Here is a 21,725-nt window from a genome sequence, read left to right as displayed (position 1 = left end):
GCCATAAAGTTAGTACGTTGATTAATGAAATTATTTAAATTATAATGAAATCACATATGTTGGTCGGTGAGCGAAGAGTCCAGTCCACAGTTGATCGATATGGCCTTCTTATTCCGTTCCAAGCTATTGCTGGGCTGCGTTTCAACATTTTACAGACAGTGCTGCAGGAGGATTGCAAGCAGAGGACGTGGAAAACTCCCAGAGATTTATACTCGTTGTTACCTAGCAGAGAAACAGGTCGGGAATTTGTATCCCTAAACACTACAGTTCCCACTCGGTGAGATCAGTCTCTCCGAAATGAAAGAACAATTTGAAAAGCATATTTCACAACCAGAATGTAAACAAAAGCTGTCCATAAATTGTACGACGAGTCCAGTCGGCCAAAGCGTCGTAGTCTTCACTGTGAACCTCACGCGGCGAAGATCACTATATACTGGTCATTCAACCGAAAACAAAACGACGCAGTTAATCGATCAATACTTATAGTCGCCGTGCTACGTCGTAAACTTGGTAAAATTAAAAGGACGAAACAGAAAACAACACTTCAGGCCATGCTAAATATTTTTCTTGCGCTTGGAATAAGCAATTCATGTAATTTCTCTTGCTTGGCACAACCAATCACAGAGCGCAGATATCAATGACGTATGAAAACTCAGTTTTGACCCGTTGCTGAAATCTGGCCCCAGTTGTTCAAAGGCCGGATAACTTTATCCTGTGGATAAGTCACTATCCGACAGTTTCAATCTGTGCAAAGATTTCACTATTTCCTCTTGTATAAGCGAATATGCACACTCTAACCACAGTTAAGTTTGGGAGTGCACGAAAACCGTGGACAACGTTTAACGTGAAGTATAGTTTAGACCCTGAATGGTGCCTATCCAGCGGATAAAGTTATCCGGCCTTTGAACAACTGGGGCCTGATTGGTTGACTTAAATTTCAGATGCGCGGACCGTATGGCAGGATGGCAGGATATTCTGGTGCACGTGCAGAAACTAAGCCCAGCCTGCCACGCGTGAAAAGAAATGGCGCGTAATTCTAACCAATCAGCAGTCAACCCAGTCTCTTCCTTTTCATTCTAAGTCAAAATGGCCGACGATCTCCCATTCAAAGCGGAGTATGCGAAGTCAAATCGGTCTTCCTGCAAGCTATGCAAGGATAATATCGCAAAGGACAGTCTAAGGGTAGCAAAGATGGTCCAGGTAATAAAATTCATTGGAATATATTTATCGATTTTGAGGGTGTAAGGAAATTTTGTCTGGATAAACATTAGGTCGATTTTGTATGCAGCGAATTGGGTTTGCTTGTTCTAATATGACTTGTTATTTTTGTGTTATTTTGCAGTCACACGCCTTTGATGGCAAGGTAACAAAGACGCTGTTGTTAAAGTAGTTCTAGACGGTAACTTGTTGCTTTCAAGGGCACAATCCACATGTTTGCGTCGCTTCTCAAAAACACCTGATATTGAAAATCTTCAGCTGTTGGCCGTGCGCCCGTGCTGCAGTTACAGAGCTTACAAATACCATCCCAGATAACAATGCATTGTAGTTAGGCGAAAATTATATCAATCTCAGATTTCTGCTTTGTGTGCGTTCAAACCTTAGCTCATGTTGCAATTGTTGCTTGTAGTAGTCTTGAGATGGGGGGGGGGGGGGGGTGGGGGAGTGGGCGTGGGGAGTGGAAGAGGAAGTGATGAGGAAGGCACACTCACCCAACCATAGGCTTAATTCCTGTTGGGAGAAATTGCGTACCTTTTTGCAAATGTGCCTGTGTCATTGACTGACTAATACATCTTTTTTTATCTGTACATGTAAGGTTATAATAATTTGTCAGTGTTTTTATTAGTTAACATTCTTTTTGATATCTCCTCTTCTTTCAATTTGCAGATCCCCAACTGGTTTCACTTCAGCTGTTTCTTTAAAAAGAGTAATGTGAAGGCTTTCACCGACATTTCCGGCTTTGATTCCCTGCGTTGGGAAGACCAAGAAAAAGTGAAGAAAAAGGTTGGGGGAGGAGGGGGAGGGGGGAATGGAGCTGGACAGACTGCTGTTGAAGGTGGAACCTTAGATGACTTGCTCGTAGAATATGCCAAGTCTAGTAGGAGCAAATGTAAGAACTGCAAAGAACAGATTGACAAGGTGAAATATCCTTATTATTTAGATTAATTTACAATTTGGTATGTTACATCTTTTTTTTCCCATGATAAAACAATATCATGGGGAAAAAAAGATGTTAGAATTTAAATTTTGGGAATCCTAATTAGGGTAAAGCTGCAGCTGTGTAACTGTGATTATAGTGTAAGTCACTTTTTTTAAAATAGTAATGTAGTATAGCCTCCATACAGCTGGCTGTTTTTCTTATTTGTAAGTCAATATTATTGCAAGTGCAATAATCCCCCTCACCTCTCAATTGACTCCTGCCGGACAGCACATAATGGGGCAGTTTATATGGATAGAAGCCTGGCTGCCAATTGATTGCCTTTGGGGGGGGGGGGGGGGGTTGATCGCTTTTGGAATAATTGAACTGTACATTAATTTTCCAGTATTTTTTATTTTACCTGTTCTTATATGCATCTATAGATTGACCAAGAGTTTACTACCTAAAGATGTTTTTGTTTTTAGGGAGAGCTTCGTGTTGCTAAAGTTCAGGAGCCTGATGCAGAATCCAACGCGCCAGCAGGGATCCCTATTCCTTGGTGGCATCATGTTGACTGCTTTGTTGAAAGCCGTGAGTCTTTAGGAGTGGATTCTGCTGTGACGGCCGAGCAATTCACTGGTTTTAGCAAACTAAACAAGGAAGACATGGATTTGATGAAGAGTAAGCTGGGACGGAAAAAAAAGGGAAAGGGAGGGAAAAGGAAAGCTGCAGCAGTGGATGAAAATGATGCAAAAAGGAAAAAGACAGCTGAAGAAGATGAGGTTGAGAAAAAGCTCAAGGTGGGTCTATCTTGCATAATTTGTAGTTCACTAATACAGACACTGTACTTGCTAAGTCTCCCATATGATTTCCCCAATGTTCTAAGATCAAGTCTCAGAGGTTTATTAGGGTCTCAGTTTGTCATAACTACAGTAACAACCCGCGTATAAGAACCTAGAATTTTCGAGGTCAGGCTGAACAGGTTCTTATATTTTAGGGTAGTTTTTCACAATTCAGGCTGATTAGGTTCTTACATGTAATAGGTTCTTATTTTTCAGAGGTTGTCGTAGTTGTATTACTAATACAAAATGGTTTAGCACTTGTATTTTCAACAACAAAAATGCTTGCCTTGTTGCACTGTAGCTTTATGGAAAACATATTTCTAGTGAAAGTCCAAATAAATGTAAATCAAAGAAAACATATACACAATAACTTTTTGTCAGAAGTTTCTCACACAATTAAAATCCAGAATTTTGACCATCAAAATTGGAGTGATTGTTTTTGTATAAGAACCTATTTTTCTTTGCCAGGCTGAACAGGTTCTTATATTTTTGGGTATTTAAATGCCAAATTAGCCTGTAGGTTCTTATATGCGGGTTTTTACTGTACTAGGGGGAAGGTTTGTGAAATACCCTGGTGACTGGTCCTTAATACTAAATTTGTTTTCCAGGAACAAAGCAAACTGTTGTGGAAAGTAAGAGATGATCTGCAGAAGAACTGTTCTGGGTCGCAGTTAAGAGAGATGTTGGAGGATAATGGACTGAGTTCCAGGGGCGGGGAGACTTCTGTAAGTCACACTGTGCAAACCTTTAAAAGTTAGAGCGACCTTGTACAGTATAATAAATAGCACCACAGGAACGTACTACTCAATATGTTGAAGAACAGACTGAAACATGTAGGATTTTTGCCAGACTCAAGAGTTAGAACCATCTTGTACAGTGTAACAAACACCACCACAGGAAAGTACTACTCAACATGTTGAAATTGAACAGACTGAAACAAGTAGGATTTTTGCCAGACTCAAAAGTTATAAACATCTTGTATAACATAATAAACAGCACCATAGGAAAGTATTGCTCAGTAGCGTTCATTAGAATTGTCACACTTAAGGATTTTATCCACAAACTGAAAAGTTAGAACCGCCTTGTGCAAGATAATGAATAACAGTACCACGTGAAAGTGCTGTACTGCCTTATAGCTTGAAATCATATTAATGGTTGCACTTTATGATTCTATTTAAACTCAAAATTAAGGATCACAGTAAATGGCTTGAGGCTTGGCTGGAACTGTCAATGGTTACAGATTGAAAAGTCTTGTATTAATTGTTAGACTGTGTGTTGCTAATAACAAAAAATAAAACGCAACACAGAGAAGTGATCAGTGAAACCTTTTTTGACAGTTTGGTTTGGTTTGCTCAGTTGCTTGACAGATGCTCTGATGGAATGATCTTTGGAAGGCTGCTTCCTTGTGATGAATGCAGTGGCGGTCAGCTGGTTTATGGGTGTGTAAAAGAGAGTTCTTTTCATAAAATTGTAAAGCCAAAAGGCTTCCAGTTACAGATGTTTTTTTTAATTATTATTTAGACATCATAGGATGAAATTGTTGACAAAAGCAGTAAAAAAGATTTTATATTAGTTGGGAAATCCCCACCACCCAGCCCGACCACCCGATTATCAGTAATTGACCACTCGATCCTCCCCTCCCTCCACCCCACTCCCCCAACACACACATATACACGCACACAAATTGGAAAACTTTCAATATAGTTACAGTCAGTAAAATCAGAAATTTCAAATTAGGCATTCAGGAGGAATGCCTTCCAGGAAATTCTGAATTTTACTGACATACTGTACAGTTATCATATTTATCGTGAATTTCCTGCAGAGAGATTCCTGCAGGGCTTCCTTAGGATGGTAACCGTTGAAACTGTTCTGTTGATATTCTTTTGACAGAAAACCTGTAAACTGTATGGAAATTCTATAAATGATCTCTGATATCTTGTTTTTGGGCGTATCAAATTTTGCATAAACTTTATCTTTTTGTTGGACATTTTTTTTGTAGAAGTGACGGCTATTACTGCACAGGAAACTTAACAGCCTGGACCAAGTGCACTTTTGTTACAAAAGAACCTAAACGAGCTCCATGGAAAATTTCTGATGAGTTGAAAGAGGACTCAGACTTTTTGTGAGTGTGGCAACCTTTTTTTGAATATTCATTATAAATAATGATAATAATGATAATTGAATGACTAGTCAGTATGACAATGTTACCATATTTATTTGCCTATAAGCTAACCTATTTTTCGGTACTTTCACCTTAGTCTTGGAATTTTTTTTCCAAAGTACAGAGTTTGGCTTATAGACAAGAGTTTTAGTAGTGTTTTTTCTGTTGTGGTGTCAAGAACAATAGAAAATCATCCCATACATTGTACATTTTTAACTCGGCTTGTAGCTAAGTCAGGTGCTTTGAATTAATAATAAAAACGCATCAAAAACTAGTTTAAAATGTTGGTCATTGAACTTTTGTGCAATCGGCGGTTTGTCAAATACAGTCAGGTACATGTAGTTTTCAACTCAAAGTTTACTGGCCAGGATTGTCATCGTCACTGTCCGTCTTGAACTCATCTTCCATTTCTTTATCTTCAATTCCTCGGTGTAGATCATGCTGTCCTCTGATCTGTTTAATGTCAGGGGAGGGTAGTTTTTGAGGGAGGGTGTTGTTATTTTTTGCACTTTTTAAAGGATTTATGGTATTGCTTACATGAATTATGACCGGAGTTGAAGATTTGCCATGGTTTAATGTGGGAATTGAATTTAATAATACAGGAAGAAGTTTAAGTTCAAAAAAAGAGAGAGGATATTTCCAAAAGTGTCTGTTACAAGTACTACTGCTGTGTCATCCAGAGTAATCAAATCAGAGACGGTCACTTCAATGTAAGTTGATTTTTTATATCTTATGTCATTTACAGTCCTTCTTACCCTGAGTTTTCTTTTCAAGGAAACCTCCACTCTCGAAACATGTTAACATTACATTATTGAAAATACAATTTTCTTTGAAATTTCATTGGAAATCAGGGAAATAATATATCAGTGTCGGAAAAAACATATTAATTTGATTATCGGCTATTTTCGCTTTTAAATTTCCCGCGCGCCACCATCTTGGATTTCATGACGTAATAAGGTTGCTCAATTGTTTTACACAAAAGGACTTCTGCTGAATAACAATAGCGGCAACCATTACACGTCATCAAATTCAAAATGGCTGCCCCCAGGAAATTTAAAAGCGAAAGCTGTCGATAATCATATCTAATTTTTAACACACTTGAATGTCATTTCTACGTTTTAGACAAATATTTAGAATTTAGACACCATTTCCAACGATTAACCGTCAATTTGTTGTGAGAGTGGAGGTTCCCTTTAAAGGATGTCCTTTTAAAGTTAGTTTTATTTGGAAAGTACAACTTACAAGTCAGAGTTGTTTTGAACAGTGTAAGGAAGAAATAATTGCATAATTATTGAGTAATTATTTCTCAAGTAATGCAGAAAAAAAAGATGTTAGATAATCGGAACAAATAAGAGACATCTTTGCATTCAAGGTAAGTTAATCAATCAGAGTATTAGGTTACTTGACTTCTAAAATTAATGTTCCAAGGCAACTGGTCTTAGTTTTACAATCATGCATGGCTGCTTGATTTTCACTTGGGGAACTTTTCCAATTTAGGTCTGCTCCAGTGTCAGTTGCTGCTGCACCAGGAAAACCTCTTTCTGACATGAAATTTGCAGTTATTGGAAGACTACAACAGAGCAAGGTACATATATAAATTAAATTGAATTCTTTTTGGAAAACTGTACAATGTACAATAGTGCTGCTATAAAGTGTTGCCATTTTCATTTTACACTGTATTCCCCATGAAACCATACTGAAATCTGAATTCTTTGGATACTCATTTGAATTTTGTATGTTTTGTTACAGTGTTTCTCAAACATCTAGGAGCTTTTGAAGAATTTTTATGTTGTTTTAGGGTTTTCCTAGATAGCTAATGTTAGCATGCAGTCAGCTCTCTCTTAACAGATGTCTTTTAAGGCAGACATCACAGGCTGTGAAATGGCCACTTTGGGTTTATTCCTGCCGTAACTGATTCACTCATTTTACTGTAGTGTAACTTTCTTTAATATGGTTGTAATGTGCTAAACTTGAACAAGAAAGTGAACTGAACAAGACACGAAGTCAGCAATGTCAGCAGCCATTTTTCAAGCACATGTTTAACACCTTTCTTTAATCCCAGCATTCCTTGTTTGTGACTTAATAACCGCATGGCTCGTGCGTCATGTAACACATCATGTAAGACATTGCAATGCTGTGTCTATAAAATGGACAGTTAATGCTGGTCCTGATAGTGTCCTGATAAAGACAGTTGACTGTACATGTTCTCATGATAATTGTTATGCAGGCAAAATTGAAACATTTGTGAGTTGTGTACCTTTAACCTTTATGATACCAATTATATATTTATATGTTCTTTGTTCAGGAGAAAATTACCACAGCAATTCAAGATCTTGGAGGATCAACAGTAGAAAAAATAAATGGTTTAGTGGACTGTTGTATCAGTTCTCAAGGTGTGTATGATCCTTAATTTTTTATTCCCCTGTATCAGTGTTCCTCCTAACACCCGTCATCTCTGGCATAATCCAAATAATGATGTTTTTTGTTTTTGCAGCTGAAATTGATAAGAGAAGCAAGAAAATGAGGGATGCTGAGAAGTTTGATATCCCAGTTGTTAGTGAAGATTACTTAGAAGCAGTGAAAAAGGGCGGAGCCAGATTGATGATCTCACAGCACAGCATTGCATCCTGGGGAAGTAAGAAGGTTAGTATCCAATAAGTGTGAAATAAATATTTTAAATAATATTTATCTTATTATTATTGTGGCAAGATTTATGAAGCCTTCATGAGTTAAGATACACATAAAACCCCAAGTTTCAGATTTATAATTTTTAGGACACAATTTAGGAACTATAATACTAGGAAATACTAATACAAATTTTGTGAGGCAAAGAAAGATGATTTCAATGAGAGGTGTAAACTGTTAATTTCGGACAATTTTTTGTCCAAAATTAAAAGCATCCAAAATTTTCTGGGTTTAATGTATTTTAAGTATTGGTTCTTGACAATCATAGGATACATCTTAATTTTGAGGCCTCATGAATCTGGTTGGGTTATTTTCAAATTGTCCCTCAGAGGGTGGTTTTCCAGGCTTCCACAATATTTTGCTGCTTAAAATTATGTAGTTTGCAAAAAAAACAGGAAAATATATAGAGTATAGACCATTGAAAACTGCCGTCAATTTGTTAAGTGGATCAGATGTGGCCCATGCATTACATTAATTTTTATTCTGCTTTAATTGAAGGGTACCAGTGCAGTGGATGGACCTGCTCCACCCTCAGCAGGCAAACCAAAGGCCGTGAAAAGTGCATCAGAAGGAGGTAATCATCAACATTTTAAATCTATCATGTGAGAACTTTAAACCATTTCTTCCCTTACAGTTTTATAAAAAGAGTGCAGTAGAATTGAATGTACAATGTATGCAGAGAAGGTAAGTTTCCCTCATCCTAACAGTTAATTTTGTTGAGGATCCTAACTTAACAATAATGGCAGTTTAATTTAACTCTGTAGATTATTTAGACCTTACGGAAAAATGGCTGGCTTTTTAGTATTCATTTAATGTTTATTGTAATGTTTTATTCTAGGAGCTGCAAAGAAGGTAAAGGTTGCTGTGAAAGGTGGAGCTGCCGTGGACCCCGAATCAGGTAACAAACTTGGCAGTCGTATTTGTATTTCACTTCACATGTCCTTTGAGTCCTTTCTGCACTCGTCAGAGCAACGGATAGAACTATACTGAAAATACCTGATACGCTTGCATTAATTCCACCATCGCAAGGTTCAAAATTTCCCTTACATTGTGCCTTCCTGGTCAGCAAATCCCGAGCCAGTGCTTGTTGTTCCAAGTGCATGCACATTGTCAGGAATCAGCAAGATTTTACAGGTTGGAACCCTTAGGCCCATGCCAGACTTCAAACAGGATCTATCTTTTGCCAGTTCTCTCACCCTTAACTAATCCCATATTGCATTGATTGGCTCAATGGGGGGCATACTTAAGTTCTCATCAGCATATTGTTAAATCTGATTATAAGCCCAGACTCCTGTTTTTGGGAAAGGCTTTTTTGGACGGGGGAGAGGGGGCCTTAATATTGCAGGAAATTTTGCATGCCAAATTTGTTTGGGATGGACAACGAGAAGAGCTTAAATCAACATGAAACATTAAGCAGGCAGCTGATAAAAGATAACTGTAACAGTCCATTGTATTCACGAGGGCTTGCATTGGAAGGACATTTGCATCAGAAGACCTGTACCCCTCAAAAGCTCTATTCTCACTGGACCCTGATAACTTGACCAACCATTTTACGTTGCAAACGGTGCAAGTCACCCCATTTGCATCTGAGATTTGAGGGAGGGGAGGGAAGGGGGTATTTTAGTTGGGCTTATTTTTGAAGAGGCTTATGTAATTGTTGGGAGCATCAAGGCATGAAATATTGACAGACGCAAGGTGAAGATTTGGTTCAGTGACATCTCTGTGTTGTTTCAGAGATGGAAGATACATGCCACGTGTTGGAAGAAAATGGAAATGTTTACAGTGCTACACTGGGCCTGGTGGACATAGTTAGAGGCACAAACTCTTATTACAAACTGCAACTATTGAGAGATGACAAAGTCAATTCGTGAGTCTTTATCACTTTTGTGTTCAAATATAAACACTTCATATTTTAAGAACTGGTGAAACCTAATGCATACTTGTACTGATTTAAACAGCTCATATAAGAGCCCTAACATTTTTTCTTTGCTGTCTTTTTTATTGTAGTTACTATCTTTTCCGTTCGTGGGGAAGAGTTGGAACAACAATTGGAGGAAACAAAATCGAGGTGCTGCGAGATGATAATCATCATCATTATCATCATCATCATCATATTTAACGAAGGAGCCCAACCCGCCGTGGCGGTTTTCAGTGGACCCTAAGAAATAATAATGTGAAATTAAAACGATAAATGTTATAAAAAAAGCTATTTACATCTACATACTTTATTAAAATGAAGAAAGAACGTACGAATTATTTTCGTCTCAATAGTACATAATATTTCCTCTTTTCTTGCTAACAGTGGACAATAATTTCTTAAAGGAAAAATTGTTTTCTTGAGATTTTCCTCCTGTAATCCTTTGTTCAAAAAAGAAGTAGGGCGGAATACCGTTTTCTTACAACTACCGAGGTCAGTGTTATTATGTTTTCCATTAATATTATAATTCATAAAATTGCAGCGGTGTGGCTCAAAGGCATCAGCCGTTAACAAGTTTTTGGAATTGTACGGCGAGAAAACAGGTATGGTTTAATTAAATCATCCTTTTAATGCGGTGTCCATTTATCTAACCATCGGTTATCGAATTTTTAACAAAGAAGGTTGTGATTGGCTTAACCTCGCGAATCATTTGCGATCACGTGCTGATAAAAAACCTCCATGGGGAAAAAAACTAAGTCTGTGTTCCTGCAGCGGTTTTCACTGTTTGTGCGAAGGCAAACATTTGGTTCACGCAAGGGTAAAACATTTTTGGCGCACCTGAAAGCAAAAATTTGGTGGCGGAGCCGCAAACCTGGTTGTTAGAAAGGGCTAAAAAATTCTTACGGTTTTACCACGTATGTAGGATGCCTTATTTTTGTCAGAGAGAGTAGTGCGAGTGAAACACGAGCGCGCGATAATCACTTCCCGCGAGCAGACACGCGCGATTTGTAGGCGCTCGCGTGTTCTCTGAGAGACTACTTTACTTCTACAGGAAACAGTTGGCTGAAGAGAAAGAACTTCGTCAAGCACCCAAACAAGTTCTATCCACTGGAGATTGACTATGGGCAAGACGACGAGGAATTGAAGACAACCATTGCACCAGGAAGCAAATCTTTGCTCCCTTCTCCGGTCCAAGAACTTATTAAAATGATCTTTGATGTGGAGTCCATGAAGAAGACGCTCGTGGAATTTGAGGCGAGTGAGCAGATAAGAAGTTACCTTTGAAAGGATAATTTCGTTACGTTAAAGCTACCCTCTCCACCGATGCGAAATGAGACCAAAACCCGCTGGCAGTCTTTTTCTCCCCAACCCGTGGTGCTTGTTACTTTGTTTGGGTTGGTGTTCCTCTTGCTTAGTGCGTTTGCTTTTCAGTAAATTTTTAATGTACTGAACCCAAAAGAGTGATTACTTTCGTTGTGACTCTTAGTTGAAATCTTGGTGTAATTGTTTTCTGCTACTTGCACGGTGTTGAACCTAGTTTTATTTTTTAAATTTCCGTGCTCATGAATTTTGTTTTGATATCAACGATGTCGCGTTCGCTAACATTTTTTTTATGTTTACGTTCAAGAGGATTTCCCGGTACTCCTGGCCTTCCCTCCCCAAGGATAGGAGTCGTAGAGAGACTCAAGTGTAATTTTGTTTATATTTTACTCAGATCGACTTAAAGAAAATGCCATTAGGTAAGCTAACGAAACGGCAGATAGAAAGTGCATATGCCGTACTTGGAGAGGCCCAAAAGGTAAGGAAAAGTCGTCTTAAAATGAAGGTATGACACGGTAAACAAAATCATCTTTCAAAAGTCCATGCGCACATTTGCATTTTCAACTGAGCGTTACAAAAAGAAACGTTTACGAATGATTTGCACACAACGGAGTTGTACTGTTTTGTGAGCGTGAAGCTCTTTGATAAGGTCCAGCTGAACAAGTCATATTCAAGAATACTTACCTTAACGTTATGTTATACGGGTGATTTTTAACGCAAAATTGTTGTGTTAATAGTTGTTATCGTGTAACGGCCTCGACAACTTTTAACGAAGCAATTTGTTTGCGGCAACGCGTTCATTTGTAAGTTTTTTAATCTCTCTTCAAAACCTTGCAACAATGTTGTGTTAAAAGTTGTCTTCGCGTTATTATGTTACGTTAAAAAAAAAAAAATTGTCCCGCGTAAAATCACCTTTGCACTACACGAAATTTTTGGTGCTGTAACATTTTTTGCTTCTGAGAAACAAAACAATGTTTTAGATTCCTTTCAAAAAAATTTTGTTTCCGCGGCAAATGTTTCCCAGTTGGCCTACCCAATAAACGTTTGAGTGAACAGTGTTTTCGCAACAATGTTTTCTTGTTGTGGAGGCGTTTACCGTCGTCCGCACATTGTATAGTGAGCTGTAGATACGACACCGGCGACAGCAGCGGAAACGTCATTATTAAAACGAATTTGCGCTTTTCAAACGTCGTCGTGATTATTCCACGAATAGTGAAATTTTCCCGGCATTGAATTCTTGGAGACCGCACCCAAGTTTAAGGAGAAGGAGAAAGAAAAATTCGTCGTCTTGTGTATGTGCAGTGGTGGTCTTTAGGTTATAGGCTAAGTAATACGGGCAACATTTCTTTTGCAGCTTGTCGCGCAACAATGTTGCATTGCAAGTTGCCATTGTCTGTCGCCCGTATTACCACCCACGCGCGCAACAAATTTTCCTGTCGCAAAAAGTAGAAAGAGCGTCTACTTTCTTCAACATGAAAATTTGTTGCGCGCGGAGGTGGTAATACGGGCGACAAACAATTGCAGTGCAACATTGTTGCGCGACAAGTTGAAAGAAAATGTTTCCCGTATTACTTAGCCTTAAAGCTCCCTATTTATATTTGGAATCCGTTGAACATGAATTGATAGATTTACGTTTGCTTCATTTATTTCTTCACTGCTTGTTTGTTTGCTGGTCTTTTCATAGCTTATTTCAGATGGTGGTAGTGCCACTTCTCTTCTGGATGCGTCAAACAGATTTTATACCTTGATTCCTCACGACTTTGGAATGAAAAAGCCTCCACTGCTTGATAACTTGGAGCTAATTCAGGTGATGGATAGTGCATTGTTAAAACAACAACAACAACAACAAACAGCCAAACAAACAAACATAAACAAAGAAAGAAAATTAGTTTAAAATAATGGCACCCGATACATTGGTACACGAACTCTTTTTAGTCTAAATGACTGTAATAGTAACTTTATTTTTGTGTTTACTTTGGCAATTTCATTTTAGTGTGCGTATTACAAAGTAAATAGTCCAAAAACACGTGCAACTTGCTCTAACCAATCACTGGGAACAATCATTCTTGTTTTTAACCAATCGGGTGAAAAACTAGCTTCAATCATGATTTGGGTTGTACGCGTTTTCCCTCGCTTGGTTCGGGTTGCACGCGTTTTCCCGTCCTCCGTTCTGGTGGCACGTTTTTGCTCAAAGTTTTCAGTGATTCAGATTTATGATAGGTTTCTGTTTTGATTAGAGATTTTTTGACTACTATGAAGTTACAATTTACTACTAGGATGATCCTCGCGGTACTGTGCCAACTGATGCTTTTAATTTTGTTCAAGGCTAAAGTTGGTATGTTGGACAACTTACTTGACATTGAGGTTGCTTACAGTTTGCTGAAGAGTGGAGAAGGCGACCTCGCGAAAGATCCATTGGACGTCAACTACGAGAAATTGCAAACAGATTTAGAGGTAAACAATTTTAATGTTCAGGTTCATTTGCTTCATACTTGTGCACTTGCCGCACTTTTTAAGCCCCGTCTACATGGCATGACAAAGCGACGATGTCGAAACGTGAATTATAAGTGTTTTCGTTAATTTTTCCGCTAAACAGAAAGACTCACGACATTTTGACAGAATGCGAAATTTTGTTTTCGCGGAGCAAAAGATGTGCCTTTTTACGGGAAACAGTTTGCTTCACGCACACATAGGGAAACGTTTTGGCAAACAGTCTTGTCACCCTAATTTAAGGACAGTGCCTACTTTTGTTACTGCGCATCTCGAGATACTCGGGTTTGCTATGGGTAGTGCATACTAATACAGGGATATTTTTGCGCGGTTTAAAACTATGCGGAGAAAGCGGAACTTAGCAAGTGCTTTTGGTATCCGAAAAGAAAATTGGGGGTAACCATACATTTTTCAGAGATAATAAAACTTCAATTTGAAAGAAACCGCCATACTGTGCTTTGTATTTTACTGTTTTTTTTTTTTTTCAGAATAATTGTTGCTTAATTGTCTCTAAAAGATGCGTGGTTACCCCCAATTTTCTTTTTGGATTTCAATAGCCCTTGCTAAGATCTGCTTTCCTCGCATAGTCATAACTGAACCACACAAAAATACTTCTTTATTGGTAGGCACCGTCCTTAAGACAAAAGTAAAGAAAAAGAAAAGAACTCTAATCTGATTCGTTTGTTTCGTTGTTTTCAGGTTCTGTCTAAGGACTCAAAAGAATTCTCTGTGATCCAAGATTACGTGAAAAACACGCATGCGGAGACTCACACACAGTACGCTCTGGACATTTTGGAGGTAAACTTGTAGTCCCTTCGCCTTAAAAATTAGTCAGGGAATTACTGGGCTTTACTTTGACAGTCGAGTGGCTTTTGAAAAAAGTTTTTTTTTTTTTTAAAAAAGTTGAACAGAGCTCAGATTGGATTCTTATTGCGTTTGAGGCGACGGACGTTCATTAAGCGTTAACTCACGTAAAAAAAGGTGTCGCTTTGTATTCCATTTCTCCGGTAGCAACTATAAATTTAGCGATGTTTTCAGAGAATGGCTTGTGAGACTCACACCTACAAGTGTAACTTTCGCTTCTCTAGCGCTCGTGGTTCACGCCAACAACGCGCGTTCTACTCTCGCGAGTATCCGCGCTTTGCGCCTTACCCACGCGCATCCTCGTTACGATACTTCGACGGAAAATAGAATGTTCTAAACTCTGCAGAAACAAAGCAAAACCATTTATTTTTCTTGAAGGTTTTCAAGGTGAACCGCCATGGCGAAGGCGATCGGTTCCAACCCTTCAAAGAACTCCACAATCGTCGCCTGTTGTGGCATGGCTCCCGCAACACCAACTACGCTGGCATTTTGTCTCAAGGGCTCAGGATCGCTCCTCCAGAGGCCCCAGTGGTAAGCTTAGTTCAGGAACCTTACACCCGTCAGCGCTGATTTGAATGGTTTTCTTACGACAATGCCTTCTGAATAATTTTGTGGAATACAGTGCGCGCGTTCTACGTTAAGTGTTTCCTGAGATAACGAGTGGGGTGGGGATTTGTCAAAGTTAAGTCCCGACCAAACGGATGCAACATGTTGATGCAACATCGTCCAACATTGTTGAATCCAACATGTTGCACTTGTTTGGCCACCATGATGGCACGGTGTTGTATGATGTTGACCGAAGTTTGATTTCTATCAAACATCAACTTCCAACATCGTCCAACATTTCTTTTGTTCTCCGGTATGAACAACAATGTTGCATCAGCTCGCCCACCGTGTTCAACATAAATGTTGAACGCGCGCATGCCCACTAAGCTGACTTTGCGGGTATCTGTATCCATAGCGATGAGTTATGGTTTATTTATACCACAACTGTTTCTAATCTCGCAATCTCATAATCTCATTAGCTAATTTTCCGTTGTCGGTAAGAGTCTAGACAACGCTGCTCGCGTCAATCAGCGCGCGGAAATTTTGACAGTTATTGTAAAAATGTTCTTTGACGTTGATATTGTGGTAAAACAAACAAACAAATCGAATGTGGTTTAGCGTTGTCTGCACTCTTATCGACAACGATATTCGTCATCACAGTGGTCAAAAATGTTGTGCGCCTCGTGAGTCCACAACATTTTTCACCACTGTGATGACGAATATCGTTGTCGATAAGAGTGCAGACAACGCTAAACCACATTCGATTTGTTAATATTTGCTTCGTGAGAGTTCAAGCTATAGAATGGCGCACGAACAAAGTTTTGAATCTTTCAAGGACGAAAGCTTAAACACAAGCCGAAGCGATCTCTCTTCTACCGTCGTGGCATGAGTCCCGCAACACCAACGATCGGTCATTCTGGGTAGATTTTGGTCCCAGGCCCTTCAGTCCAAGTGTTGCATCAAACATGTCGCGTTCGTTTGGCCACCTCGTTCAACACCTTGGGACATCGTCCAACAATGTTGTATTGAACAATGTTGGATGATGTTGCAATCGATTGACCGGGCCTTTGCCAAATCTCTTTGATTTGAGTTGTGGTGCATGGATGATTTATTTACCTTACTTCCTTCATCTCTTTCTTCAACAGACTGGCTACATGTTTGGAAAGGGTGTTTACTTTGCAGGTGAGAGATTGAATCGTAACTGTCGCAAGTCGCGCAAAACCCAACTCATGACCGAATTTATGTATGATTTTTAGTTTTGCTCCTCATTGGTAAACTCTCTAAGCTCCAGTATAAACATGGATATTCTCTTCACTGTCTCCATACGTTTCTTATGGCACTACTTGGGAGAATTTGTTTAAACATCAGGGCCCAGCTGTTTCTAAAGCCATTTAACGCTAATCCACGATAACAAGTTAACCACCAGCTACGCCGCAGGCTAGAACATCAGCGATTGTTTCTCTGTTTGGCTAAATGCTTTGGCAAGACAAAATATATGGAGGTTATGAAATGAAGGGATAAATAATGTTCCCCTTTATAACACTACTGAGTAGTTGTTTGTGTTAGCGAAGCCCAGGTTGTTTTGACACGTGATTTTTGTTTCTTTGCAGATATGGTGTCCAAGGTAAGCACAGCAAAAGAACTGATCGAGTTCTCTTTTCTTCATTGTGTTGTCAGTTTAAAACCGGTTTGATATTACAAACAAACCTCCAGTTTATAAAGCCGCGATCCCAGGCCTAATCGCGCTTATCGAGCGAGCCGAATTGCCTGTCTGAGGTTTGGGACTGAGCGCGCCTCAACAGCTGACGTCATTTTCGGCCGCGTGCCAAGGCCGACTGGGGACGAGGCTCTTGCTACTTTTACAGTTCTGTACTCCCTTCAAATATGTTCTATCCTGCTAGCAGAGACGCTTCGGCCTTTCCAAGATAAGTCGGGAAACAGGAAGGCGGCTTATTCAGGAAATATTGAAACGACTCTGCTAGCAGAGCAAAGGCAGAAGAAAAAAATAGACGAAAAACTCTCTCGGGAAAAGGTTTGTGAGGGTGCTTACCGTTTACATGGAACACCTGGAAATTCCAGTTGGAAAATTAAATGGTACGCATCCTTTCATTTGGAATACTACTGAAATTATGGGCTTCTGGTCAAAGTGATGCATTTTTATTGCTCCTTTTGGGATTTACAGCTGATGTTCATACATTTTGCATGTTATCTATTTAAGACAAGCTAAATCATTTCGTATTTATGCCATAAATTTCCATCCGGGTGGTTTGGGTAAATGGTAAGCACCCTAGTCTTTGTCGCCAAGAATCGTGTAGATCAGTCTAAGTTCCGTCCTGGAATGTTCAAGGTTCTAATTCTGTAATGAAGTATTGTCACAAAGAAATTCTGTCGGACAGCGCTGTAACACTTTGGAGACTCCGCTTAGGAGACCGAGAGTGTTCGGTTTTGGGACATGTCCGGAATTGTGGGCGTTCGAGAATTAGGCAGACACTTAATGATGTTTCTGTGTTGTTTTCTTTCACCAGTCAGCTAACTACTGTCGAACCACAGCGTCCGATAACATTGGACTGTTGATGCTGTGCGAAGTCGCCTTAGGGAACATGTAAGTATCTTGATGTGACGCAATAGGAACAAGATTTCACGCAACGGTGTAAAGGTGTCACGCAAGTTGTGCTGTGGCTACGATTCGTTGACCGGCTAACGCTAAGGCAGGTTTCCATAAGATTGCCAACGATCGCTGAAAAAAAAGAACTAAGATGGTATAGAGCGTTTTCATTCACATGTCTACCTCCCATATTGGTTTACTGAAACAAAGGAAAGTATTTGCATAAAAATAGAGTTCAATTCCCAGAGGTTTAGTTTGGGACACCAACATGGCCGCCATTTCTTTGTTTTGGGACACCATCATGGCCACCGTGACGTCATGTGAAAACACTCCATAGAACATGGATCAATAATGGCGAAAGGGTCCTGTGTGCCGTGTTGAAAGAATGATGAAAGAATTTTAAGCTCGTTAGTGAATTTGACGGTTTATTGACCTTTATGTGGATTTTTTTTACAGGCATGAGCTGACAAACGCCAGTTACATAACAAAACCCCCTAAAGGGAAGCACAGTGTCAAAGGTATGCTGCAACATCTGTGTAAAATCTGCTATGATACTTATCAATTAGATTATGAGCTCGAAATTTCTATCGCGTGATAGTTGATGAGGGCAAAGCTCAAGTCAGCTATCATGCACGGAAATCTCGAGCGTATAATCTAATTGTTTTAGTATAAATCTACCAGTCATTCAAAACAACAACAAGACAGGTTCACGTTTTTATTGAATAATGATATAACTAGGTCACGCCACGCGCTACTCACTCTACTCACTATCTACTTAGCAATTAGATTATGAGCTCGAGATTTCTATTTAACAATTAGATTGTGAGCTCGAGATTTCTATCGCGTGATAGTTGATGAGGGCGAAGCCCGAATCAACTATCACGCATAGAAATCGAGAGCGAATAATCTAATTGTTTTAGTATAAATCTACCAGTCGTTCAAAACTAAACAAGTAAATTATCTATTTCCTCATCGCAGACACTTCAAAAACGTGACGAAGCCGGCGCCATTTTGTTGAAAATCGCTACTCACTATCTATCACAGAATAGATAGCGAGTAGCGTAGCCAATCAGAGAACGGCATTCGTGATAGAACACTAGTAGATTTATACTAATGCGTGATAGCTGATGAGGGTACAGCCCGAATAAGCTATCACGCATAGAAATCGAGAGCAAATAATCTAATTGTTTTAGTATAAATCTACTAGCCGTTCAAAACTAAACAAGTAAATTATCTATATCCTCATCGCAGAAAATTCGAAAACGCGGCGAAGCGGCCGCCATTTTGCTGAAAACCGCTACTCACTATCTATCACAGATTAGTATAAATCTACTAGTGTTTTATCACGAATGCCGTTCTCTGATTGGCTACGCTACTCGCTATCTATTCTGTGATAGATAGTGAGTAGCGATTTTCAACAAAATGGCGCCCGCTTCTTCGCGTTTTCGAGGTGTCTGCGATGAGGAAATGGATAATTTACTTGTTTAGTTTTGAACGACTAGTAGATTTATACTAAAACAATTAGATTATTCGCTCTCGATTTCTATGCGTGATAGTTGATTCGGGCTTCGCCCTCATCAACTATCACGCGATAGAAATCTCGAGCTCATAATCTAATTGTTAAATAGATAGCGAGTAGCGTAGCCAATCAGAAGTCGGTATTCGTGATAGAGTGATAGAACACTAGTAGATTTGTACTAAAACAGAATAGATAGTGAGTAGCGTAGCCAATAAAAGAACAGCATTCGTGACAGAATGTTAGTAGACTTATTCTAAATAGAGATAGTTACACTTGAACAGCGGCGGTCGAAGCACTAATTTTGACGTGTAAAATAACAACAAGCCAAGCACGAGGCGACTCTGAGCAGTAACTTTCCTCTCTCCGCACCAAAGGGCGGGTGGGGGGGGGGGGGGGGGGGAGAACTACGTAGTCTGTAGCCGCTGGGTGTTTGTAAGTAAACATGAAAGCGTTTTTGTTTCAGGGTGTGGCAGAACAGGTCCCGATCCCGGCGCTGATATCACGTTAGATGACGGGACGGTTGTACCGTCAGGCAAAGGAACCAACACAAGTGTTCAGCATTCCAGCCTTCTCTACAACGAGTATCCTTTTTCGCTTCTTACTTCTTGGTTTCAGCTGTATAACCGTTTCCACACATGTTTCGTGCTCTCCCCAACTGTTAAGAGTGTTTTTCTAATTCTATAACATACAGATAATGGGCTTCGTTTGCAAGATATTTCCGAAGACGAAAATGACACTTAATAATAAATCTACAATGGTGAAATCCCCCTGGTAAGGTGAGGTTTGTACGGGGTTCTCAAAAATTTGGTCTCTGGAAAGGTGATTCAAATTCACATTGGGGAGGAGGGAAGGGTTATTTTTAACTCATTACTTCATCAACTGTAAACTGCGCCTCAAGCAGCCTGGCAAAGTCCCCCACACAGTGTTGTAAATTATCCTTGAAAAGCCCCAGGGAAGTGGATAATAAGATACTTGATTTGAGTTAATGATTTCAGTGCAGCGTTTGAGAGATAGATAGGAGGTTGTTTGTTTGTTTTTTTGTTTTCATCCCAATTAAACTCATTTTTGGCGCTAACTGGTAGAATCAAAGGACTTCTGGGAAAATCGGGAAAAACAACTAATAGGCCATTTCCGAGTTGTTTTGAACCTCGTCATGAAAGTGAGGCTAAGTGCAAAGCTTTTCATATGAAAATTAGTTTTTGCATATGAATGAAAACTAATTTTCGCAATAAAAACTATGCACGAAGCCTCGCTTTCATACTGAGGTTCAAAACGCTTAGAAATTCGGGGAATGAGATTCTGTTTCGTAATTTAAATGGTTAGCTAAATATCAAAGAACCTATTCTCCTATCTTGTCCCCAATACTTATATTCTTATAAAAGTACTGGGAAGAAGTTACTAAAATGTCAAGAACATTCACCTTGTGTGATCATATCCTTAATTCTCTTGACCTCATGGGTTGAATAAGCATTGATATTACGAGGAGAAATTTGATGTTAATCACTGTTAGGGCTTGAAGGGTTAAAAGGCCTTAAAACGATCTGGGGAGACGGAAGACGTTAATGAGAACATTTAAGCAGAACACTTACAACTGTACGCCCTGACGTACATGCAACATTTGGCGCTTGAGTTGAAACAGTGAAGTGATGTTTTGATATCGGTTTTCGTAATTTATTAGTCATCCTTAATTTCCCAACAGATATATTGTGTATGATGTTGCACAAATTAACATCAAATACCTGCTTAAGATGGAGTTTAAATACAAATATGGATGGTGAACGTAGTGTTGTACTGAGTACACATCAAACGAAGAACTAACAATATTGACAAAATCGGGAGAATTACCGCTTATTCTCGAAAAGAGCACCGTGAATGTTTTAATTTAGAAGTTGTTGTTATTGTTAAAACAAGAGACAGACCAGATAAGAGTAGTGTTATTTTAGGTCAAGTGCCGGTAGCCTAGACATCAGAAACACCTTTGTTAAAAGAGAAATCCGACATTTATAAAGAATGTTTACTTTGAAAACTCGATTCTTCTCTGATCTGTGGAGTTGAGGGTTGTTCGAAGTAGGAGTCCTTGTCACTGTCTACAAGAATTTTCTTTTCATCGCAAGATTTGTTTTTTCCTTCTTTTGGGGTCCTGCTTAGCTCCGGTTTGTGTCGAAGCCGTTTTCGTTCTTATAGAACGTTTCATGAGGACACAATTCCTAGTCCTATCTCAACGAGAATTATTGGCAAGCATGACATTCGAGTATAAACAGGAGTACCTGATGGGGCCGCTCGACTAAAAACCCGCTTTGCAGGTTGGAATAGAGCTGGCTAGGAACTGAATACATTAGATGGTTAACTGGATGTCTCGTTTGTTTTTCCTGCCTGTCAGGACCCCTGTCAGGCCTTTTAAAAATTGTATTTGACTTTTCGCTCTAACACCGTGTTTGCCAATGAAATTTGAAGGCAAGTAACGCGCCAGGAAATAACTGCGGCTCCGCTGTTGTATGTGAAACTATTTTACACAGAACATGACCAGCGCTTTTCTTCCACTCGAAAAGGCCGTAAAATACACATGGGCCTCTCCAGGCATTTTTGTCCAATAAAATTACCCTCTTCTGGAAATTTGGAATATCCTCTAGTCCCAATTTTT

The 21,725-nt window shown here is 39.3% G+C and overlaps 1 protein-coding gene across 1 annotated transcript; it reads left to right on the top strand.

Annotated features, from left to right (window-relative positions):
* Positions 1-1,062: 1,062 nt before the first annotated feature.
* Positions 1,063-21,095, top strand: LOC146478544 (poly [ADP-ribose] polymerase 1-like). Its single transcript, XM_085112066.1, has 28 exons — positions 1,063-1,200; positions 1,343-1,363; positions 1,885-2,136; positions 2,620-2,934; positions 3,585-3,701; positions 4,333-4,415; positions 4,976-5,098; positions 5,740-5,847; positions 6,635-6,722; positions 7,443-7,530; positions 7,632-7,780; positions 8,321-8,396; positions 8,661-8,720; positions 9,557-9,689; positions 9,830-9,890; positions 10,282-10,342; positions 10,792-10,994; positions 11,455-11,538; positions 12,745-12,867; positions 13,386-13,514; positions 14,250-14,348; positions 14,793-14,945; positions 16,106-16,142; positions 16,571-16,584; positions 17,486-17,562; positions 18,022-18,083; positions 19,548-19,665; positions 20,784-21,095. Exons 1-28 carry the CDS (start codon positions 1,087-1,089, stop codon positions 20,860-20,862), a joined length of 3,027 nt encoding a protein of 1,008 aa, XP_084968192.1. The 5' UTR covers positions 1,063-1,086; the 3' UTR covers positions 20,863-21,095.
* Positions 21,096-21,725: the final 630 nt, after the last annotated feature.

The sequence above is a fragment of the Pavona decussata genome, unplaced genomic scaffold, assembly GCF_977016875.1.
Source record: "Pavona decussata unplaced genomic scaffold, jaPavDecu1.1 SCAFFOLD_64, whole genome shotgun sequence".
NCBI lineage: Eukaryota > Metazoa > Cnidaria > Anthozoa > Scleractinia > Agariciidae > Pavona > Pavona decussata.
This window is presented reverse-complemented; position numbering and strand designations above follow the sequence as displayed.